Here is a 19955-nt window from a genome sequence, read left to right as displayed (position 1 = left end):
GTTGCCAGCTCTTTTCCTGGAAAGGATTCTTTTAGTCTACAATTGTTTTCTCTTCTCTTTAGTTTTTAAAGTTCTTTTTGTTTGACAAATGAAAGCTGGACTTTTTTTTTTTTTTTTTTTTTAGTTTTCATGGTTAAGTTGGTAAATATGTGTTCTCCGCCAACTTATATATAGGCTCGTAACATATTTATTTAGTTTACTTGTTCATAAACTCTCAACATCTGAAAACCACGGAGACTCAGAGAGGTGGCATGACATACCCAAGGCCACAAACACAGGACATTTACCTTCCTTACTCACACCTCTATACCCCTGTCCTTTTTCACTGGGAAATTTAGTCAGCAAAAAGATTAATCCCACAGAATAGGAAAATTGTAAGCTTTCAAAATAAATTAAAAACATAAGGGTAAATTTTTGTTATTAAAAATCAATCACTCTATACCTATCTCTAAAATATTGTAGTTATGATAGTAATAGGAGGATGTTAAATATTTTTAATATTTTGTCTCAATTATTTTAGCATTTCCTCCTGGTGATAGACACATTGCAAGACTAATAAAGAAAACTAAAGAAAGCAAATTCAGGTCACTCAGTTTCTACATATATTTTATTTTGACTTGTAAATGTTCTTTTTACGCTTCATTATAAATGAGATTAGTTCTGGTGCCAGAAAATTTTTTGCATGGAATATTTTACTAACTCCTAACTGAGAAAATGCAGAATCTTTCCAATTCTTTTTTTTTTTTTTTTTGGATAATCTTCTGTTACTTGCTACCAGCTACCTGTACAAATGAAAATTGCATTGATGGTGACTATCAAGAATGTGAAGAATTCTTTTTTTTTATTTTTAAAATTCTTTGGCTGCACTGTGTGGCATGCAGGATCTTAGTTCCCTGACCAGGGATCGAACCCACACCCCCTGCAGTGGAAGCGAGGAGTCTTAACCTCTGGACCGCCAGGGAAGTCCCTCCAATTCTTAATTAAAGCTTTATAACATTCTGAGGATATAGAAGGGAACTCATGGTGTCCCCAGAGCATCTTTGACACCAGCATTAGTAAAATGCCAAGTAGGTCTTCGTTTTTACAGGCAGTGACTCAGGCTAAAAGCATGCAGATGTTCATATATTTTACAATTCTTAGCCTCTGCTTTCTTTCATGTTTCTTCTTTAATTTTCTCCATTTCCACAAACCACAGGTCATGAATGTTTCTTCAAGGCCACTTAATTTTTGAATGGAAAAATGTGTGTGCATGAGCAGGTGTATATTTGGGTATAGTGAGTGTATATCTCTGTCTCCTCCCACCTCCTTTCTGTCCACAAGTAAAAGTGTGAAAGCTTTTTTGTAAAGTCTTTTTTGCCCCTTCCACATAAATCTAGGTGTTATTTCTCCTTTACTCTCTTTGAACTTTAACACTTACTGTGTAGCAGTTGTGTACATGTATATCACTCAGTTAAATCATGAGTTCCTTGAAGGTAGATGTTGTGTCTTATTTCCCCCTAAATCCCTAGTACCTAGGCTTGAACATAAAAGATGCTTACTAAATGTGAATGGATTAGTGGGTCAGTGAGTGAGTGAACTAATTGAAGACCAGCTTGAGAAAGTAGATCCTTTACTAATGACTGTGATTCACGAGTATCTCTTGAAGGTTTTCTGTGAGCTTGAGCTTAATTATTTTATGGATTGTGAATGGGTCATGGAGAAAAAAAAGCTTTCTTCTTCCTCCCAGGATTCTCTGGTAGACAGCTGTTCTTTGGGATTATTTGTGAGCCTTAAGGTTCCCGTTATTCCTTGTTGGTCAGCTGGTGGTACTAAGAAATGTTATGGTATCTGTTTGGAATATCCTTAGTAACTAGATGGTTTCTGTCCTTTTTATCCTTTAATATTTTCAACAAATATGAGTGTTCTTGACCTTGAGGATACAGTAGTGAACAAAGTTCCTGTCTTTTTTAGAGCTTATGTAAACAAATATATAACATGTCAGGGATGATGATTGCTATGAATTAAATGAGGGTAAAGGGGTAAAAAGTGATATGCCTAAAATGTAGCTTTATCATTCACACCTCACAAAAAAGCATGTCAGCATAGTATGATCTCAAATATATAAAGAAAAAAATACCAGGGAAAAAAGCTGGAAAATAAGTATGCTAAGATATTGGTATGGGTCCTTTCTTTCCTTCTCTCTCTTTCTTTCTTTCCTTTCTTTTAAATTGAAGTGTAATTGACAAGCATTATGTTAATTTCAGGTGTACAACATAATGATTCAACATTTGTGTGCATTGCAAAATGATCACCTCAATAAGTCTATTTACCATCTATCACCATACAAAGTTACAAATTTTTTTCCTTGTGATGAGAACTTTTAAGATTTACTTTCTTAGCAACTTTCAAGTTTACAATACAATATTACTAACTTTAGTCCCCATGCTGTACATTACATACCCATGACTTATTTATTTTATGACTGGCAGTTTGTGCCTCTTGACCCCTTCATCCACGTTGCCCATTCCTCAACCCCTCTCCTCAGGATTATTTCTGCTAATCAGATTATAGATGATATTTTAAAATTATGCTTTTATGTATTTCTCCAAAGTGATCATTACCTTTATTCTTGGGGAGAAGAGGGTGCTAATCAGATTACCTTTGCATTCAAAGTCTGATTCTGCTGACCCATGGCTCCTGTGTGCCTCAAGAAAAAGAAAGCCACCTACTGAGTTCCTCTCCCAGTATTTCTGGGACTCCTCAGCAGGTGTCTCACACATAATGTGAACAAGTTCATGATCAGTGAGTCCTTCCAGTTTCTGGACAAGTCTCTGCTTCATATCAACCGTGATCAATATTTGAGAAAGTTCTTTCCAAAGTCTTATTTTCCCAATTTAGGCAAAAGTGCTTTGTCATTCATCTAGGATACATTCCCCAGTGTTTGGACCAATGCTGAATAGATCATTTCTTATGATGAAGGACGTATAGAAAAACTCTAAGGAGACCTTCAAGATGGTGGAGGAGTAAGACATGGAGATCACCTTGCTCCCCACAAATACACCAGAAATACATCTACATGTGGAACAACTCCTACAGAACACCTACTGAACGCTGGCAGAAGACCGCAGACTTCCCAAAAGCTGTGTGGCTGACAGGGTCTTCGTGCTCCAGCCGGGTGTCAGACCTGTGCCTCTAGGTGGGAGAGCCAAGTTCAGGACATTGGTCCACCAGAGACCTCCCGGCTCCACGTAATATCAAACGGTGAAAGCTCTCTCAGAGATCTACATCTCAACACTAACACCCAGCTCCACTCAACGATCAGCAAGCTACAGTGCTGGACACCCTATGCCAAACAACTAGCAAGACAGGAACGCAACCCCACCCATTAGCCTAAAATCACAGTAAGGTCACAGACACCCAAAAACACACACTGGACATGGTCCTGCCCACCAGAAAGACAAGATCCAGCCTCATCCACCAGAACACAGGCACCAGTCCCCTCCACCAGGAAGCCTACACAACCCACTGAACTAACCTTAGCCACTGAGGGCAGACACCGAAAACAATAGGAACTACAAACCTGCAGCCTGTGAAAAGGAGACCCCAAACACAGTAAGTTAAGCAAAATGAGAAGACAGAGAAACACACAGCAGATGAAGGAGCAAGGTAAAAACCCACCAGACCAAACAAATGAAGAGCAAATAGGCAGTCTACCTGAAAAAGAATTCAGAGTAATGATAGTAAAGAGGATCCAAAATGTTGGACACAGAATGGAGAAAATAAATACAAGAAATGTTTAACAAGGACCTAGGAGAACTACAGAGCAAACAAACAATGATGAACCACAAAATAAAAGAAATTAAAAATTCTCTAGAAGGAATCAATAGCAGAATAACTGAGGCAGAAGAACGGAGAAGTGACCTGGAAGATAAAATAGTGGAAGTAACTACCGTAGAGCCGAATAAAGAAAAAAGAATGAAAAGAATTGAGGACAGACTCAGAGACTTCTGGGACAACACTAAACGCACCAACATTTGAATTATAGGGGTCCCAGAAGAAGAAGAGAAAAAGAAAGGGACTGAGAAAATATTGGAAGACATTGTAGTTGAAAACTTCCCTAATATGGGAAAGGCAATAGTCAGTCAAGTCCAGGAAGTGCAGAGAGTCCCACACAGGATAAATCCAAGGAGAAACATGCCAAGACACATATTAATCAAACTATCAAAAATTAAATACAAAGAAAAAATATTAAAAGCAGCAAGGGAAAAGCAACAAATAACATACAAGGGAATCCCCATAAGGTTAACAGCTGATCTTTCAGCAGAAACTCTGCAAGCCAGAAGGGAGTGGCAGGACATATTTAAAGTGATGAAAGGGAAAAAGCTACCACCAAGATTACTCTACCCAGCAAGGATCTCATTCAGATTCGACAGAGAAATTAAAACCTTTACAGACAAGCAAAAGCTAAGAGAATTCAGAACCACCAAACCAGCTTTACAACAAATGCTAAAGGAACTTCTCTAGGCAGGAAACACAAGAGAAGGAAAAGACCTACAATAACAAACCCAAACCAATTAAGAAAATGGTAATAGGAACATACATATCGATAACTACCTTAAATGTAAATGGATTAAATGGTCCAACAAAGGGACACAGACTGTCTGAATGGATACAAAAACAAGACCCGTATATATGCTGTCTACAAGAGACCCACTTCAGACCTAGGGACACATACAGACTGAAAGTGAGGGGATGGGAAAAGATATTCCATGCAAATGGAAATCAGAAGAAAGCTGGAGTAGCAATTCTCATATCAGACAAAATAGACTTTAAAAGAAAGACTAGTACAAGAGACAAAGAAGGACACTACCTAATGATCAAGGGATCAATCCAAGAAGAAGATATAACAATTGTAAATATTTATGCACCCAACGTAGGAGCACCACAATACATAAGGCAAATGCTAACAGCCATAAAAGGGGAAATCGACAGTAACACAATCATACTAGGGGACTTTAACACCCCACTTTCACCAATGGACAGATCATCCAAAATGAAATTAAATAAGGAAACACAAGCTTTAAATGACACATTAGACAAGATGGACTTAACTGATATTTATAGGACATTCCATCCAAAAACAACAGAATACACTTTCTTCTCAAGTGCTCATGGAACATTCTCCAGGATAGATCATATCATAGGTCACAAATCAAGCCTGGTAAATTTAAGAAAATTGAAATTGTATCAAGTATCTTTTCCGACCACAACGCTGTGAGACTAGTTATCAATTACAGGAAAAAGTCTGTAAAAAATACAAGCACATGGAGGCTAAACAATACGCTACTAAATAACCAAGAGTTCACTGAAGAAATCAAAGAGGAAATCAAAAAATACCTACAAACGAATGACAATGAAAACACGACGACCCAAAACCTATGGAATGCAGCAAAAGCAGTTCTAAGAGGAAAGTTTATAGCAGTACAATCCTACCTCAAGAAAAAAGAAGCATCTCAATTAAACAACCTAACCTTACACCTAAAGCAATTAGAGAAAGAAGAACACAAAAACCCCTAAGTTATCAGAAGGAAGGAAATCATAAAGATCAGATCAGAAATAAATGAAAAAGAAATGAAGGAAACAATATCAAAGATCAATAAAACTAAAAGTTGGTTCTTTGAGAAGATAAACAAAATTGATAAACCATTAGCCAGACTCATCAAGAAAAAAAGGGAGAAGACTCAAATCAATAGGATTACAAACAAAAAGGAGAAGTAACAACAGACACAGCAGAAGAAATACAAAGGATCATGAGAGATTACTACAGGCAACTCTATGCCAATAAAATGGACAACCTGGAAGAAATGGACAAATTCTTAGAAAAGCACAACCTTCCGACACTGAACCAGGAAGAAATAGAAAATATAAACAGACTAATCACAAGCACTGAAATTGAGACTGTGATTAAAACTCTTCCAAGAAACAAAAGCCCAGTACCAGATGGCTTCACAGGCGAATTCTCTCACACATTTAGAGAAGAGGTAACACCTATCCTTCTCAAACTCTTCCAAAATATTGCAGAGGTAAGAACACTCCCAAACTCATTCTATGGGGCCACCATCACCGTGATATCAAAACCAGACAAAGATGTCTCAAAGAAAGAAAGCTACAGGCCAATATCACTGATGAACATAGATGCAAAACTCCTCAACAAAATACTAGCAAACAGAATCCAACAACACGTTAAAAGGATCATACACCATGATCAAGTGGGGTTTATCACAGGAATGCAAGGGTTCTTCAATATACGCAAATCAATCAGTGTGATAAACCATATTAACAAATTGAAGGAGAAATACCATATGGTCATCTCAATACATGCAGAAAAAACTTTTGACAAAATTCAACACCCATTTATGATAAAAACCCTCCAGAAAGTAGGCATAGAGGGAACTTAGCTCAACATCATAAAGGCCATATATGACAAACCCACAGACAACATCGTTCTCAATGGTGAAAAACTGAAACCATTTCCTCTAAGTACAGGAACAAGACAAAGTTGTCCACTCTCACCACTATTATTCAACATAGTTTTGGAAGTTTTAGCCACGGCAATCAGAGAAGAAAAAGAAGTAAAAGGAATCCAAATCAGAAAAGAAGAAGTAAAGCTGTCACTGTTTGCAGATGACATGATACTATACATAGAGAATCCTAAAGACGCTACCAGAAAACTACTAGAGCTAATCACTGAATGTGGTAAAGTAGCAGGATACAAAATTAACGCACAGAAATCTCTTGCATTCCTATACACTAATGATGAAAAATCTGAAAGCGAAATTGAGGAAACACTCCCATTTACCATTGCAACAAAAAGAATAAAATACCTAGGAATAAACCTACCTTAGGAGTCAAAAGACCTGTATGCAGAAAACTATAAGACACTAATGAAAGAAATTAAAGATGATACAAACAGATGGAGAGATAATACCATGTTCTTGGATTGGAAGAATCAACATTGTGAAAATAACTGTACTGTCCAAAGCAATCTAGAGATTCAGTGCAATCCCTATCAAACTACCAATGGCATTTTTCACAGAACTAGAACAAAAAATTTCACAATTTGTATGGAAACACAAAAGACCCCGAATAACCAAAGCAATCTTGAGAAAGAAAAACAGAGCTGGAGGAATCAGGCTCCCAGACTTCAGACTATACTATAAAGCTACAGTAATCAAGACAGTATGGTACTGGCACAAAAACAGAAATATAGATCAATGGAACAGGATAGAAAGCCCAGAGATAAACCCATGCACATATGGTCACCTTATTTTTGATAAAGGAGGCAAGAATATACAATGGAGAAAAGACAGCCTCTTTGATAAGTGGTGCTGGGAAAACTGGACAGCTACATGTATAAGAATGAAATTAGAACACTCCCTAACACCATACACAAAAATAAACTCAAAATGGATTGAAGACCTAAATGTAAGGCCAGACACTATAAAACTCTTAGAGGAAAACATAGGCAGAACACTCTATGACATAAATCACAGCAAGATCCTTTTTGACCCACCTCCTAGAGAAATGGAAATAAAAAGAAATATAAACAAATGGGACCTAATGAAACTTAAAAGCTTTTGCACAGCAAAGGAAATCATAAACAAGATGAAAAAACAACCCTCAGAATGGGAGAAAATGTTTGCAAACGAATCAGCGGACAAAGGATTAATCTTCAAAATATACAAGCAGCTCATGCAGCTCAATATCAAAAAAACAAACAACCCAATCCAAAAATGGGCAGAAGACCTAAATAGACATTTCTCCAAAGAAGATATACAGGTTGCCAGCAAACACATGAAAGGATGCTCAACATCAGTAATCATTAGAGAAATGCAAATCAAAATTGCAATGAGGTATCACCTCACACCAGTCAGAATGGCCATCATCAAAAAATCTACAAACAATAAATGCTGGAGAGGGTGTGGAGAAAAGGGCACTGTCTTGCACTGTTGGTGGGAATGTAAATTGATAACAGCCACTATGGAGAACAGTATGGAGGTTCCTTAAAAAACTAAAAATAGAACTACCATACGACCCAGCAGTCCCACTACTGGGCATATACCCTGAGAAAACCATAATTCAAAAAGAGTCAGGTACCACAATGTTCTTTGCAGCTCTATGTACAATAACCAGGACATGGAAGCAACCTAAGTGTCCATGGACAGATGAATGGATAAAGAAGGTGTGGCACATATATACAATGGAATATTACTCAGCTATAAAAAGAAATGAAATTGAGTTATTTGTAGTGAGGTGGATGGACCTAGAGTCTGTCATACAGAGTGAAGTAAGTCAAAAAGAGAAAAACAAATACCGTATGCTAACACATTTATGTGGAATCTAAAAAAAAAAAAGGTTCTGAAGAACCTAAGGGCAGGACAGGAATAAAGATGCAGACATAGAGAATGGACTTGAGGACACGGGGAGGGGGAAGGGTAAGCTGGGACAAAGTGAGAGTGGCATGGACACACATATACTACCAAATGTAAAATAGATAGCTAGTGGGAAGCAGCCACATAGCACAGGGAGATGAGCTTTGTGACCACCTAGAGGGGTGGGATAGGGAGGGTGGGAGGGAGACGCAAGAGCGAGGAGATATGGGGATATATGTATATGTATAGCTGATTCACTTTGTCATAAAGCAGAAACTAACACACCATTGTAAAGCAATTATACTCCAATAAAGATGTTTAAAAAAAAACTCCAGGGCTTCCCTGGTGGCGCAGTGGTTGAGAATCTGCCTGCCAATGCAGGGGACACGGGTTCGAGCCCTGGTCTGGGAAGATGCCACATGCCACGGAGCAACTGGGCCCGTGAGCCACAATTACTGAGCCTGCGCATCTGGAGCCTGTGCTCCGCAACAAGAGAGGCCGCGATGGTGAGAGGCCCGTGCACCGCGATGAAGAGTGGTCCCCACTTGCTGCAACTAGAGAAAGCCCTCGCACAGAAACAAAGACTCAACACAGTCATAAATAAATAAATAAATAAATAAATAATTTTAAAAAAGAAAAAAAAAAAAAAACTCCAGTAACCTGCATATAGCGTATTCTTCATATACAAGTGTCATGTTTTTTATTAATGTCTTTCACAATGTACACTTCATAGTATTTCAGTCAAACCTGACCTAACTCAGCAGTGTTGTCACATGTATTATGACTGCTTGTAAAAGCTGTGGTACCATGGCAGAGCAAAAGCATGAAGCAGATTTTTCAGTCCGTCAAGTGAAATGAGCCCAACTCCTTTTCCATCGTTACCCTTATACCAATCAGGAGAGCGTCTGCATCCTGCTCAGGCTGTACCTCAGCTGCCACTGCATCAGGAATTACAGGAAGAGGAGGAGAAAGAAGGGAAAGCCTGAAACAGCACCCGTGACTAGGCTGGGCCTGAGGCTGTGGGACGCAGCAGATATGTAGTAATACAAAACCATCTTTTATGGCTAAAGCTGTAGGATTTCCTGTAACTCTGGACTCTCAACATCCTCTTCAGGTTCAGAGTTATTGGTGTGTCCCTAAAGGACTGATTTTCTCTGTGCTTCTACCCACCTCATGACTGTCTTGGTGACAAGACAAAGATAATGTATATCTTCCTTGCCCCTCTTCTGTTTATGTCGATCGTGTACTCACTGTTAGAGGTAAGGGCACACTTTACACATTTAAATGAGTGGGTGAGCACACTTTGTCCTAAAACTGATTTGATGTAAAGATGAGTTAAGGAAGAACAAGGAGCATTTTTCTGTGCCTCTTTCCTCTGTCTTACCCTCACTTTTGAGATTCACTTTCTTCTTCCTTTGTTTCTTTCTGCTTTCTTATATCAAGCAGCAATTCCTATAAATATTCTTTGACCTTATTGGTAGCCTTTATGCCTGAACAGACAAAGCCTATCTCAAAGTAAGTCAGTTTGTTCCAGCTGAAAATGTTAATCTGTTTGTTAAGTGCACTATGATGGAACAGATAACTTCTCATGCCTGTGGAGCAGGGATTAAATACTGCTTTTGCAATTACTGTTCCTCTGCCTGGAATAGATTTCTCTCCCCCACCTCCATCTATTCAGCAGACTCCATCCCTTATTTAAAAGACCTAGGTCAAATGTAATGGCCTATTTGATGCTTTTCCCGATTCTCCCAGTTAATGGCTTCTACGACAGGTTTTTTATACCTCTCTAATAGCTCATTTAAGATTATTTTATTATTGTTTGTGTATATGTCTGTCACTATACTATGAGCTTTCCAGACGTAGGAACTCTATCTTCTTATTTTCTTCAATTTTATATATGGCCAATGAATCTTTTTTGACCATTCGTTCTTTATTGGATAAGTGTTATTCCTTGTTTTTAAGGACCTTACAATCTAGTAGGGGTGATGTATCAATCACAGATAACCATAATACAAACTAGAATGCTGTCAGTGCCACAAAGAAGGAAGAAATCACTTCTTGCTGTGTGAATTAGAGACACCTAGGTTATTCTAGGCTTTGTGGATATGGTAGTATTTGAAATGGACCTTGAAGGGTGTGTGTGAAATGTGGAAGTAATGGTGTGTAGTTTTTTTTACTTCATGATGTCTTTATTAGAAATAGTTTAAGCACATGGGAGCTATATTATTTGACGTGTATTCCAAAGCCTTAAACACTTTACCTAGAGTTAGTTCACCTGTTTTTGATTCTTAAATCATTCATCAGTGTGCTAAACTGTCTTTGTGGACTTAAATTCAGGGACTAATATTTGGGATTAGATATTTTTCATTTGTCTGAATGTTGCTAACCAAAAGAGGACATGAAATTTGATGTCTTTCTGTCCTACTGCATTGATTTTCTTTATTCATTTTAGCCACAGACCCCTTTGCTTCTGTTTTTGGAAATGAATCATTTGAAGATGGATTTGCTGACTTCAGCACATTGTCAAAGGTAATCTGCAGTAATTAGTAGGAAAGTAAAATATACTGTGTTTCCACCAAAGGAGTGATCCTTCCTTTCGATTTTATAACCTGACCCTCACAGAGATTGCAACTTGATTTCAGTAAGGCACAGCAAACATTGATTTCAGACAGAAATGAAATATAAGATGTAATCAAAGTAGACATTTCTGTGCACAAAGACAATGGTGATGGTACAGATAATTATAATTTTCTACTGGCACGTTTGCTCAACAACTTTAAGAGTCTTCTGTCTCTTTAAACATGTTTCTTCCAATTGAACTACATTTTTCCCCTGTTCACTGTCTGGGTCAATAGCTGTAAAATCTGGGCATTCATTCCATCCTCTCTGTACTGGTTGCTTGATTTTATGTTCTGAGACTGTTAAGGTTAGTATTAAGATAATTAATAGCCCCGCACTATATGTCCACTACCTATTTTCCAATGTAGCCCTAGGATTGATTCAGGCCAAAGGAGTAAAATTAGAGTATATGTCACATTGCCTCTATCATTGGTTCTCAACTGGGTGTTATTCCCCCCACCCCCACCCCTCAGGAAACATTTGGCAATGTCTAGAGACATTTTCGGTTGTCACAGCTGAGGAGGAGGGCTGTTCATATCTAGTGGATAGAGACCAGGGATGTTGTGCAACACCCTGCAACACCCTGTCCAGCGCCACAACACAGAGCTATATCCAGCCCAAAATGTCAGCGTGCTTCTTTAGAGAAACACTGGCCTAAAGTGTAATATCCGATTCATTATAGAAAAGTGAATCTTTCATTACTCCATGTATTAGAGAGGCCAGGTCTTCAGACCCACAATAAGACTTATGCCATGGGATCAGTTTGCTTTAAAAAAAAATTGACTTTCAGGTTGTCTTTAATGTTTTTTAAGATGCCATTTTCTTTGACTTTAGTATTAAATCTTTCCTATATTTAAGTGCATTGGCAAGTGTGGAATAGGTATTTTTTCCTTTATCATTTGGATCAGATATTCACTTGAGGAAAAATATATTAGTCCCTTTATAAAGGGCCTCAGTGGTTTTGTATCACCTGAATCTTGATAAACCTTTAATCCAGAGTTGGCTTGTTTTGGCATGATCTGTTGCTCTTAATAAGTAGTGATGTTATTATCACTACTCATATAGAACAGTTAAAAAACTTTTTCCATTTTGGTTCTGAATGCAAAGGTTAAAATGTTAGTGCTCTCAGAATTGAAATAAATAAAGCTGCATAATACTGAAGATCACTCTTCCAAATCCTCCATTACCACATACAGTTTGGTTGGCATAGTATATATAATCATGAGTAATTTCTTTTCAAACAAAGGTCAACAATGAAGATCCTTTTAGTTCAGCTACATCAAGCTCCATCAGCAATACGGTCATTACAAAAAATATGCTTGAGGAAACATCCATCAAAAATGAAGGTGTACCCCCAGCACTGCCACCAAAGATTGGAACTCCAACAAGACCCTGCCCACCACCACCTGGTATGAGAGTTGATACCTTTCCTAAATCAACTACTTCCTTTTTCTTTCTGAAAAGTATTGTGTGGGCCTTACTTGTAGACTTTATATAAAGGGCCTTAAACAAAACAAGTCTGAAAACACAGCAGAAGCCTGCTGCTATCATCTGTTCTGACCTTAATGCAGAATTACAGATATGTGCCTAAGAAGCCAGCCTGTGTAACTGTCGTGAACTATTTTTCTAGCAAGAGCTAATTTCTCTTTAAATCATTTTAGAGAGGCAGTAAATTAAAAAAGGAGAGTACCAACGAAATCTCTTACTTTTTGGAAGCTCATTGATTACCATTTGAACAACAGTTTCCTGCGCTTTGGTATTTTAATAAATTTCTATAAGCGAAGATTAATTCTAAGTCCCTTTCTTTTTCCTGCTAAATGTGAGGTCTTCCTTAAGTCCTTTAATGTGAGAATATATGGCCTTTTTGGTATCCGGAATTTAGCTTTTTGGTATCAGAATTTTAAAAGAAAGTATTGTTTTTCTTGGAGGAAAATATTATTTTACTTGACTTAATAAGAGACTCCTTTATTTTATAAAAGTGATGTTTTTGGTCTAGAAACAAATTCTTACTATTCTTATTTTTTTTGTTTTGTTTAGCACTATAGAAAAGAAAGGGGTTTTGTTTGTTTGTTTTTGATGAAGATAATAAAGTTCATGAGAAGTGGTAAAAAGGCAATCCCCTGAATAGTTGTAGTGCTACTTGTGAGAAGACGCATCTGGTACATTATTGTTTTAATCATATATCATTCCGTGTTAAATTTTCAGCCTCAGTAGTTCTAGAATATTATTCTTGCCTTTTCATAACAGCCTCCCTATGGTATTTCTTGGGCAGATTTTTTTTTTCTTCTTTGATTTAAAGAATTGCAAATAAAATTGTTAATACCCAACTACCTGTTGAAAAATCAGATGAGCAAGTTATTTTTATCTTTTAAGGAAAAGTAGCCTGTATCATATATCACTAGAGAGTAAGGTTGTCAGAATATATTAAAAAAAAATGATAGTTAATTTGCTCATTTAAATTTTATACCGGTAAGGTGCCAATAGTGAGGTTATTTTTAAAATCCTAAGTAAACTAATATACTAGTGCTGTAACTAAATCTAAGACTTCAGCAAAGTGAGTATATATCACTGTAGAAAAATCAAGGAAAGAAGGATGGTTTGTTGAACTGCAGCTTAAAGATCTGGGTTCTAATTCTGGATATTCTCTGATTAGCTCTGTGATCTTGAGTGTGTAACTTCATATGTCTGAACCTCAACTATCTGAGCTATTAGATGGTGGCATTAATTCTAATGTTGCCTACCTTCACAGGATTGTGGAAGGATCCTTTGAGATATGAGATGTGAACACCTTTTGTAAGCTGCTACAGTGCCAGAAAGAATCTGTTGTTATGATTGCTTTTACCAGCTTAACACATCTTTAGGAAAATCTATATACTTGAGGATATTTTAACACCTGTTCTTATTATCCTTTCTTCAGGAAGTACTGAGTTTAAGTCTTTAAAATTAGAAAACTTGTTTGAAAATGGTGCTGAATTAATGAGCAACAGTATGCTGTTTGGTAAAAGATTTAGTTGATCAGCAGCCACAAAGATTTAGGGCCTGGGCTTCAAAGCATTCTCTTTATTCTTCAGTTTGAAATATTGTAATAGCAAGAAAAAGGTGGGCTTTACCAAGGTAGTTTTTAATTTCATGCTCCCAGGTGTTACATATAGATCCAGAGAAAAATCAGAAGAATATTAACATTTTTCAAAGCTCATTTGCCCTTCCTGCCACTAGTGGATAACTGTATCAGGCAGAGGTTATCACAGCAGAGGCCATTTTTGTCATTATTCTTTGTCATTCTCCTGCTGTTTTGTCCATTCCTCTCTCTTTTCTTGGGGACATGCTGCTTTGGAGAAGAGAAGGTCAACTCTCTGGGCAGATAAGATTCCCGGCCCATTTCCCCCCTTCTTTGCTATTTTTCCATTTAGCTACATAGAGCTAGAATGTATTTGAGAGGTTGTGTGTGAAAATTTGAGGACAGAGTGTTGGTTGTGATAGTTTAAGACCATATTAAGAATGTGTTTGAGGTACTGACCCCCATTCCCCACCCACAGCTCTTTAATGCTCCCTGTGTTCATGTTCTTGTGTGTTTGTGTTTGCCATATTTGCTGGTTGAGTTAATTGTAATGATTTTGATCCAGGGAAAAGACCCATCAACAAATTGGATTCTTCTGATCCCTTTAAACTGAATGATCCATTTCAGCCTTTCCCAGGCAATGATAGCCCCAAAGAAAAAGATCCTGATATGTTTTGTGATCCATTCACTTCTTCTTCTTCTACTACTACTACCACTACCAATAAAGAGGCTGACCCCAGCAATTTTGCTAACTTCAGTGCTGTAAGTACTGTGAATGGGCTGTTTGGGGGAAAATCTTTCCATTTACAGTTTAAAGAGTTTTCAAAGATTATTTTTGAGTCTGCCAAATTTGCATTATTTCAACTAAATTTACCAACATGTTAAAAATGACCTTTATTCTTCCCCCAACCAAAAAAATCTCTGTTTGATTCTGTTTGCTGGTTCTAAAAGTATTTCATTGCTCAAATGATTTTTGTAGTCTTAATTCTTGGGATATATACCAGTTGTTTTGCAAAACCCTTCTCTTGATCTTGGTAAACAATATAAATAAAATTCTGACAGGTATTATTTTGCAAATTGTTATGGATGATGGGCCATTAGAGAGTCATTTGCTGTCTGCCCTCTGGATGAATAATGCCAATAATGAGTTTGTGTATTTGTAACTGTGTTTGTGTGTTTGCTTATAAAGCCTTGATGATTTCTGGAGACCAGTCAACAACTATGAGAGGATAGGGCCAGGAATTCTTTGAATTGAAAATAAAACTCTGGTTTCATATAATAGTGTTCCTAACAAGTAAATGTTGGTTTTATTAAATAAATATGATTGTTAAGAGCTAAACAGTCTTTAATTATTTGGGGGGCTCTAATTCACTAGCATTCCGTATTTACTCTGCATCCTCCCAGAGCTGACTAACATAGGCTGGCCAGTAAAGACAATCGAAGAATGCTGTGACAAGACCATAGGCAGGGTCTATAAGATCACAGAAATGGGACAACCAACTTGAAGTGTCACTCTGGAGGGACATTAAGCAATGACATGTATTCCATCATTATTTAGATAAAAACAAGGCTTTTTTTGTAATTCTTAGAATAACTAACAGTGTTTCATTTTCCCAGATGTTTTTTCAGGTAAAATGACCTTCCTTATCGCTGTCTATTTTATAACAGAGTAATTTTCCTCTACTTAATACCTTAAGCACTTGAGATGATTTAGAAATAAGAGATCTAGTGGCCAGGTGACTCTGACCACAATCTGCCTAATGTCTCCCTCAGTGTAGCATTGGGTCCCTCAACCCGTCACTTTATCCCTGCAGCCATTTCTAGTTAGAAAGGAGGTAGGCAGGAATCTGTATGCAACTAAGGCAGACAGAATTAGTCTCAGCTACCCAGCTTTTGAATCTGTACTCTTAAGTTTCAGTGGCTTCCTCTGAATGTAAAGGAGCAGAATAGGAATCAGTATTTTGAATACTGGAAAACGGAGAGTGTCAGAATTATACTACCTTTTATTAGACGGAATTTGAGTTGTTTCAAGCAGAGAATCCAGAATTGCTCTTCTTAGTATAATCCTCTTAATATAAAATAACCTTCTGGCAGTTTGTGGCATTTAATATCTTAAATATGATTTCAGCAAGTCAAAACCTGGTTGGAATGAGTCTTGAACAATAGCTAAGGCATTTTGCTTATTTCATATTCCAGAATCTCAGTATAGTATAATATTAAGCAGCTCATAATAAAGATGTCTTCTTTTTTTAATTATGAAAGATTTGTTAAGTGTTGTAAGTTTCAAAGTCCCTCTAATTCCCTAGGGAAAAGGCTACCATTTTCTAAAAGCCTGACAGTTTCTTTCACTTCATCCTATTATGGTATTCATCCTATTATGGTATTCCTCTATATGACAGGACTTGAAACCAGGTAGAATTTTTTTATTTAGTATCTGCCACGGTTGCTCTTTCGGGTAGATAAGTGTATTTCCTTGACTTAATAATTACCAGCATTAAGGTTTTATTTAGACTAGGTCAAAAAGTTCTCAATGTCTACTGAATTCTTTATAATGCATTAAAAAAATCGATTAGGTTCACATCTTATTTAGTATATCCAGTACTCTTATTTTATGTATGACAAAATTTATGTATGTATAGATATTCTTATTCATAATTTTTCTGTACCTGAAGGGCTAGGATAAGGTAGGAAATCACCGGTGGGATTAAGTTGAAAATGATTTATCATGTGAGGATGCTTACTGAAGTTGAAGTAGTAAATGTTTCACATTAGATAAAAATGCTAGCCCTCTCCTGTTTTTAAATCTCCTGATTCACCTTAAGAACTTCCACTTTTTAAAAAAATGATGTTTTAATGTTCAGTTTTATAGACTATCTGTAGACTGCATTAATTTTTAAGATTAAATCATATTTTAATAACTGATTAAATGTGTTTTCAGAAAAAAAAAATTAACAAGTAGCAGGGCTATTTACAGAGTCTTTCAGAAGGTGAAACAAATAGTTAAATATCATTTCGTAAAAGTTCTTTTTCCTTCTTGTGTTTGTTCTGCTCATGAATTTATTCGTTTGTTCATTTGTCTTTTAAATGGCAGTATCCCTCTGAAGAAGATATGATTGAGTGGGCCAAGAGGGAAAGTGAGAGAGAGGAAGAGCAGAGGCTTGCCCGACTGAATCAGCAAGAGCAAGAAGACTTAGAACTGGCTATTGCACTCAGCAAATCTGAAATATCAGAAGCATGAAGAATTTTCCTGTTCTTTGTCAATCACACAATACTCTTCTTCCTGAATACTGAAGCTATTTACAGTGTGTATCAAAACTACCTATGAGCATGGGAATACAAAAGGTTTGAGATTCCTGTAAATGTGACAAAAGTTTTTGTTTTTTTTAAACTCCATTTCAGATTTGTCCTTTTTTTCCACCTGTAAAAGCGGTAACCCAGATAACTTCACCTAGGCCCCCGTTCTGGTGTGCATTTAGTGTGAGCTTTTGCCTGCTTGTGCTACTTTTACTTGGAAAGCTAGAGCACCCAAGCTTCTGCCTTCTGGAATATAGAGAAGTAGTTCCATCCCTTTGCTACCCTTGTTCTGTAGTTACTCTGATGATAGCCAGTGGGGTTCTTAAAGTTGGCAGTATTCTCCCCTAATTTAAATGGTTGAAAGAGGGGAAGGGAAAGAACATCCTATTTCTTTTATGATAGAGCAAATTGGCTAGTTTAAAGTACGTGTTTGTATTTCCTTATAATCAAAATACTGTTCAGTTTGTTTTTTATAGACAAGAAAAAATATTTTGCATAAATTGACTCCACTATCGAAAAAGGGATGCTTTAGATTGAACCATTATAGCTTCAGACTCAATCTTTTCCTAAATAAAAACTTTAAAGCCTCATGTGTGAAATATATTTAAAATTTTCTTCTCTGGATTTAGGGAATTTTAGATAAACACATACCTCTCCATAATTTTAAGCACTGGAGAGTGGAGAAAAATTACCACTTAAAATATACCCATCAATATAAGGTAAGCAAAAATCTTAACCTGGCAGCCATTTTGCCACTGCCATGGCACTGTTGTTCTCTTTAGTTCATGGTAGGTTTATTTTTCTACTTTTGCAGAAGAAACTTTAGCAAGCTAGAACTGGAAGGTACTTTAACTTTTTGTATACATATATATATTTTTTTTCTTTAATGAAGGTTCAGTTACTTGAAATGTAAAAACATTCACTGAATACAACTGAAAAAAGTGACATGTATTAAATCATATTATTGCTTTTTGTCCATTTTTGTGGATTAAAATAGTTTATTCTCTTTGTGTTTTTCACCTACAAAACTGGCAGGCTAGCAAAAAAATTTTTTGTTTTTTTTAATTGGGAGAGAAGAGACCTGCCAAATTATCGAAGCTCTTTATGTGTTAAAAGCCTATCTCCTGTAAAATTGACCTAGCAGACAAGCTGAATTTAAAATGTAGTAGGCTGTAAATTGTAATCTTAATTTTTTTTAACATGAGTCAGTGATTTAGATAATGTATTGAAAACCAAGATAAAGGAAAATGCACCTAAAAACTAATTAAATATCTCTGTGGTTACCAAGTCAAGGTGGTATTGATCTGTGTTAATCAGAGTAACTTGCTGCCTAGCCTATGAATAAATTCCAAAATGTCCAGTTCATTTCATCTTGAAATGGTGCTTTTTTTCTCTCCACACACAATTGGATTGCTGCAGTTTAAAACAAATTTGAACCACTTTCTTGCACTGCTAGCTTTTTTCTACTTTTATAGATGAAAACATTTCAGCATAAAAGTCATACATATGAAGCAATGGCTGAATCATAATCACAAGGGTTTAATTTTGATAAACTAATCCAGTTATAAGGATAAACTGCAAAAGTTGATTGAGAAGGTAGTATTGGGAGTTGCGAATGGTAGTGAGTTTTGGGTTTTTTTCTTCCCCTTACACTCTAGGAAAAAGGTAAGTTGACTTGAACAACCTTCTTTTGCACTGGGAAAATGAACAGATGTTTGAAATGGTTTTAAAATATTTTTTTTAATTAAAAGAACACTCTGGAAAGTACTAAATATCTGTAACTTATAAACACCAACTTTCGATGTAATAAGTGTACCTTAATCTTATGTGTGTTTAACTGGATTACATAGATTCTTATCTTTTATTAAAATATGTATACTCAGTGGACCAATATAATATTAAAGTATGTATATATTATATAAATATATATATATATATATATAAATCTCCATGCTCAATTGTGTAGGATGAATGTCTTAGAGTCATTTATGATTATATTTTATGTTGTTGACTCTGGCTCCAGAGCCTGTGCTTGAAAAGGACAGATAAGTATTCCTGAGAGCTAAGTGGCACTACTTACGAAGCTTTAACCATCGTCTACCTACTTGTTCAGGTTTATTTGAGTTCTCTTTAGAGAATTTTCTCTTATGTTTCAAACTTCTAAACTGTAGCCTGTAATTATGAGAACAATAAACTTTAAGTTATAATAAACCATACTATCCATACATCCTATCTGAAATGGAGTTTTGCACGGTTCTCTGTTATGTCCATGCTGTGTCCAAGGAGGGGTAGGCATACAGTCAGCACAGATTAATATGTGTAAAGTGCTTGAGACAGTACCTGGTATAGAATAAAATACTCAATAAATGTTAACTATTTTTTAGTTGACATGTCCTGTTTTTTTGAAAGAAAGATAGGAAACGGGTATGCATAGAGACAGTGCCTGAAACGTGGGTGGTGTGTATATATTCGTTGAACGAGGATTTGTGACATGGACCCTAGGAGGGCACTGTGATGTGAAAAATTCAGACAACCCTGGTCTGTCATTTTTAGGAAAGATGACTTTGACAAAG

General features: G+C 36.5%; 1 protein-coding gene across 3 annotated transcripts in view; it reads left to right on the top strand.

The window, feature by feature from the left end:
• EPS15 (epidermal growth factor receptor pathway substrate 15) overlaps positions 1–19755 on the top strand; it is a 171970-nt gene extending 152215 nt beyond the window's left edge. For 2 of the 3 annotated variants that reach the window (XM_036862610.1, XM_036862600.1), the window contains exons 22-25: positions 10864–10940; positions 12277–12439; positions 14654–14850; positions 17180–19755. In XM_036862610.1, coding sequence (XP_036718505.1) covers positions 10864–10940; positions 12277–12439; positions 14654–14850; positions 17180–17326 — 584 coding nt within the window. In that variant the 3' untranslated portion in view covers positions 17327–19755. The remainder of the gene's footprint in view (positions 1–10863; positions 10941–12276; positions 12440–14653; positions 14851–17179) is intronic. The other variant, XM_036862620.1, reaches the window with a different exon arrangement.
• The last annotated feature ends 200 nt before the right edge of the window (positions 19756–19955 follow it).

The sequence above is a fragment of the Balaenoptera musculus genome, chromosome 1 (genome assembly GCF_009873245.2).
Source record: "Balaenoptera musculus isolate JJ_BM4_2016_0621 chromosome 1, mBalMus1.pri.v3, whole genome shotgun sequence".
Lineage (NCBI taxonomy): Eukaryota > Metazoa > Chordata > Mammalia > Artiodactyla > Balaenopteridae > Balaenoptera > Balaenoptera musculus.
Note: the sequence above shows the minus strand (reverse complement) of the source record. Positions and strands in the feature narration are given on the sequence as shown.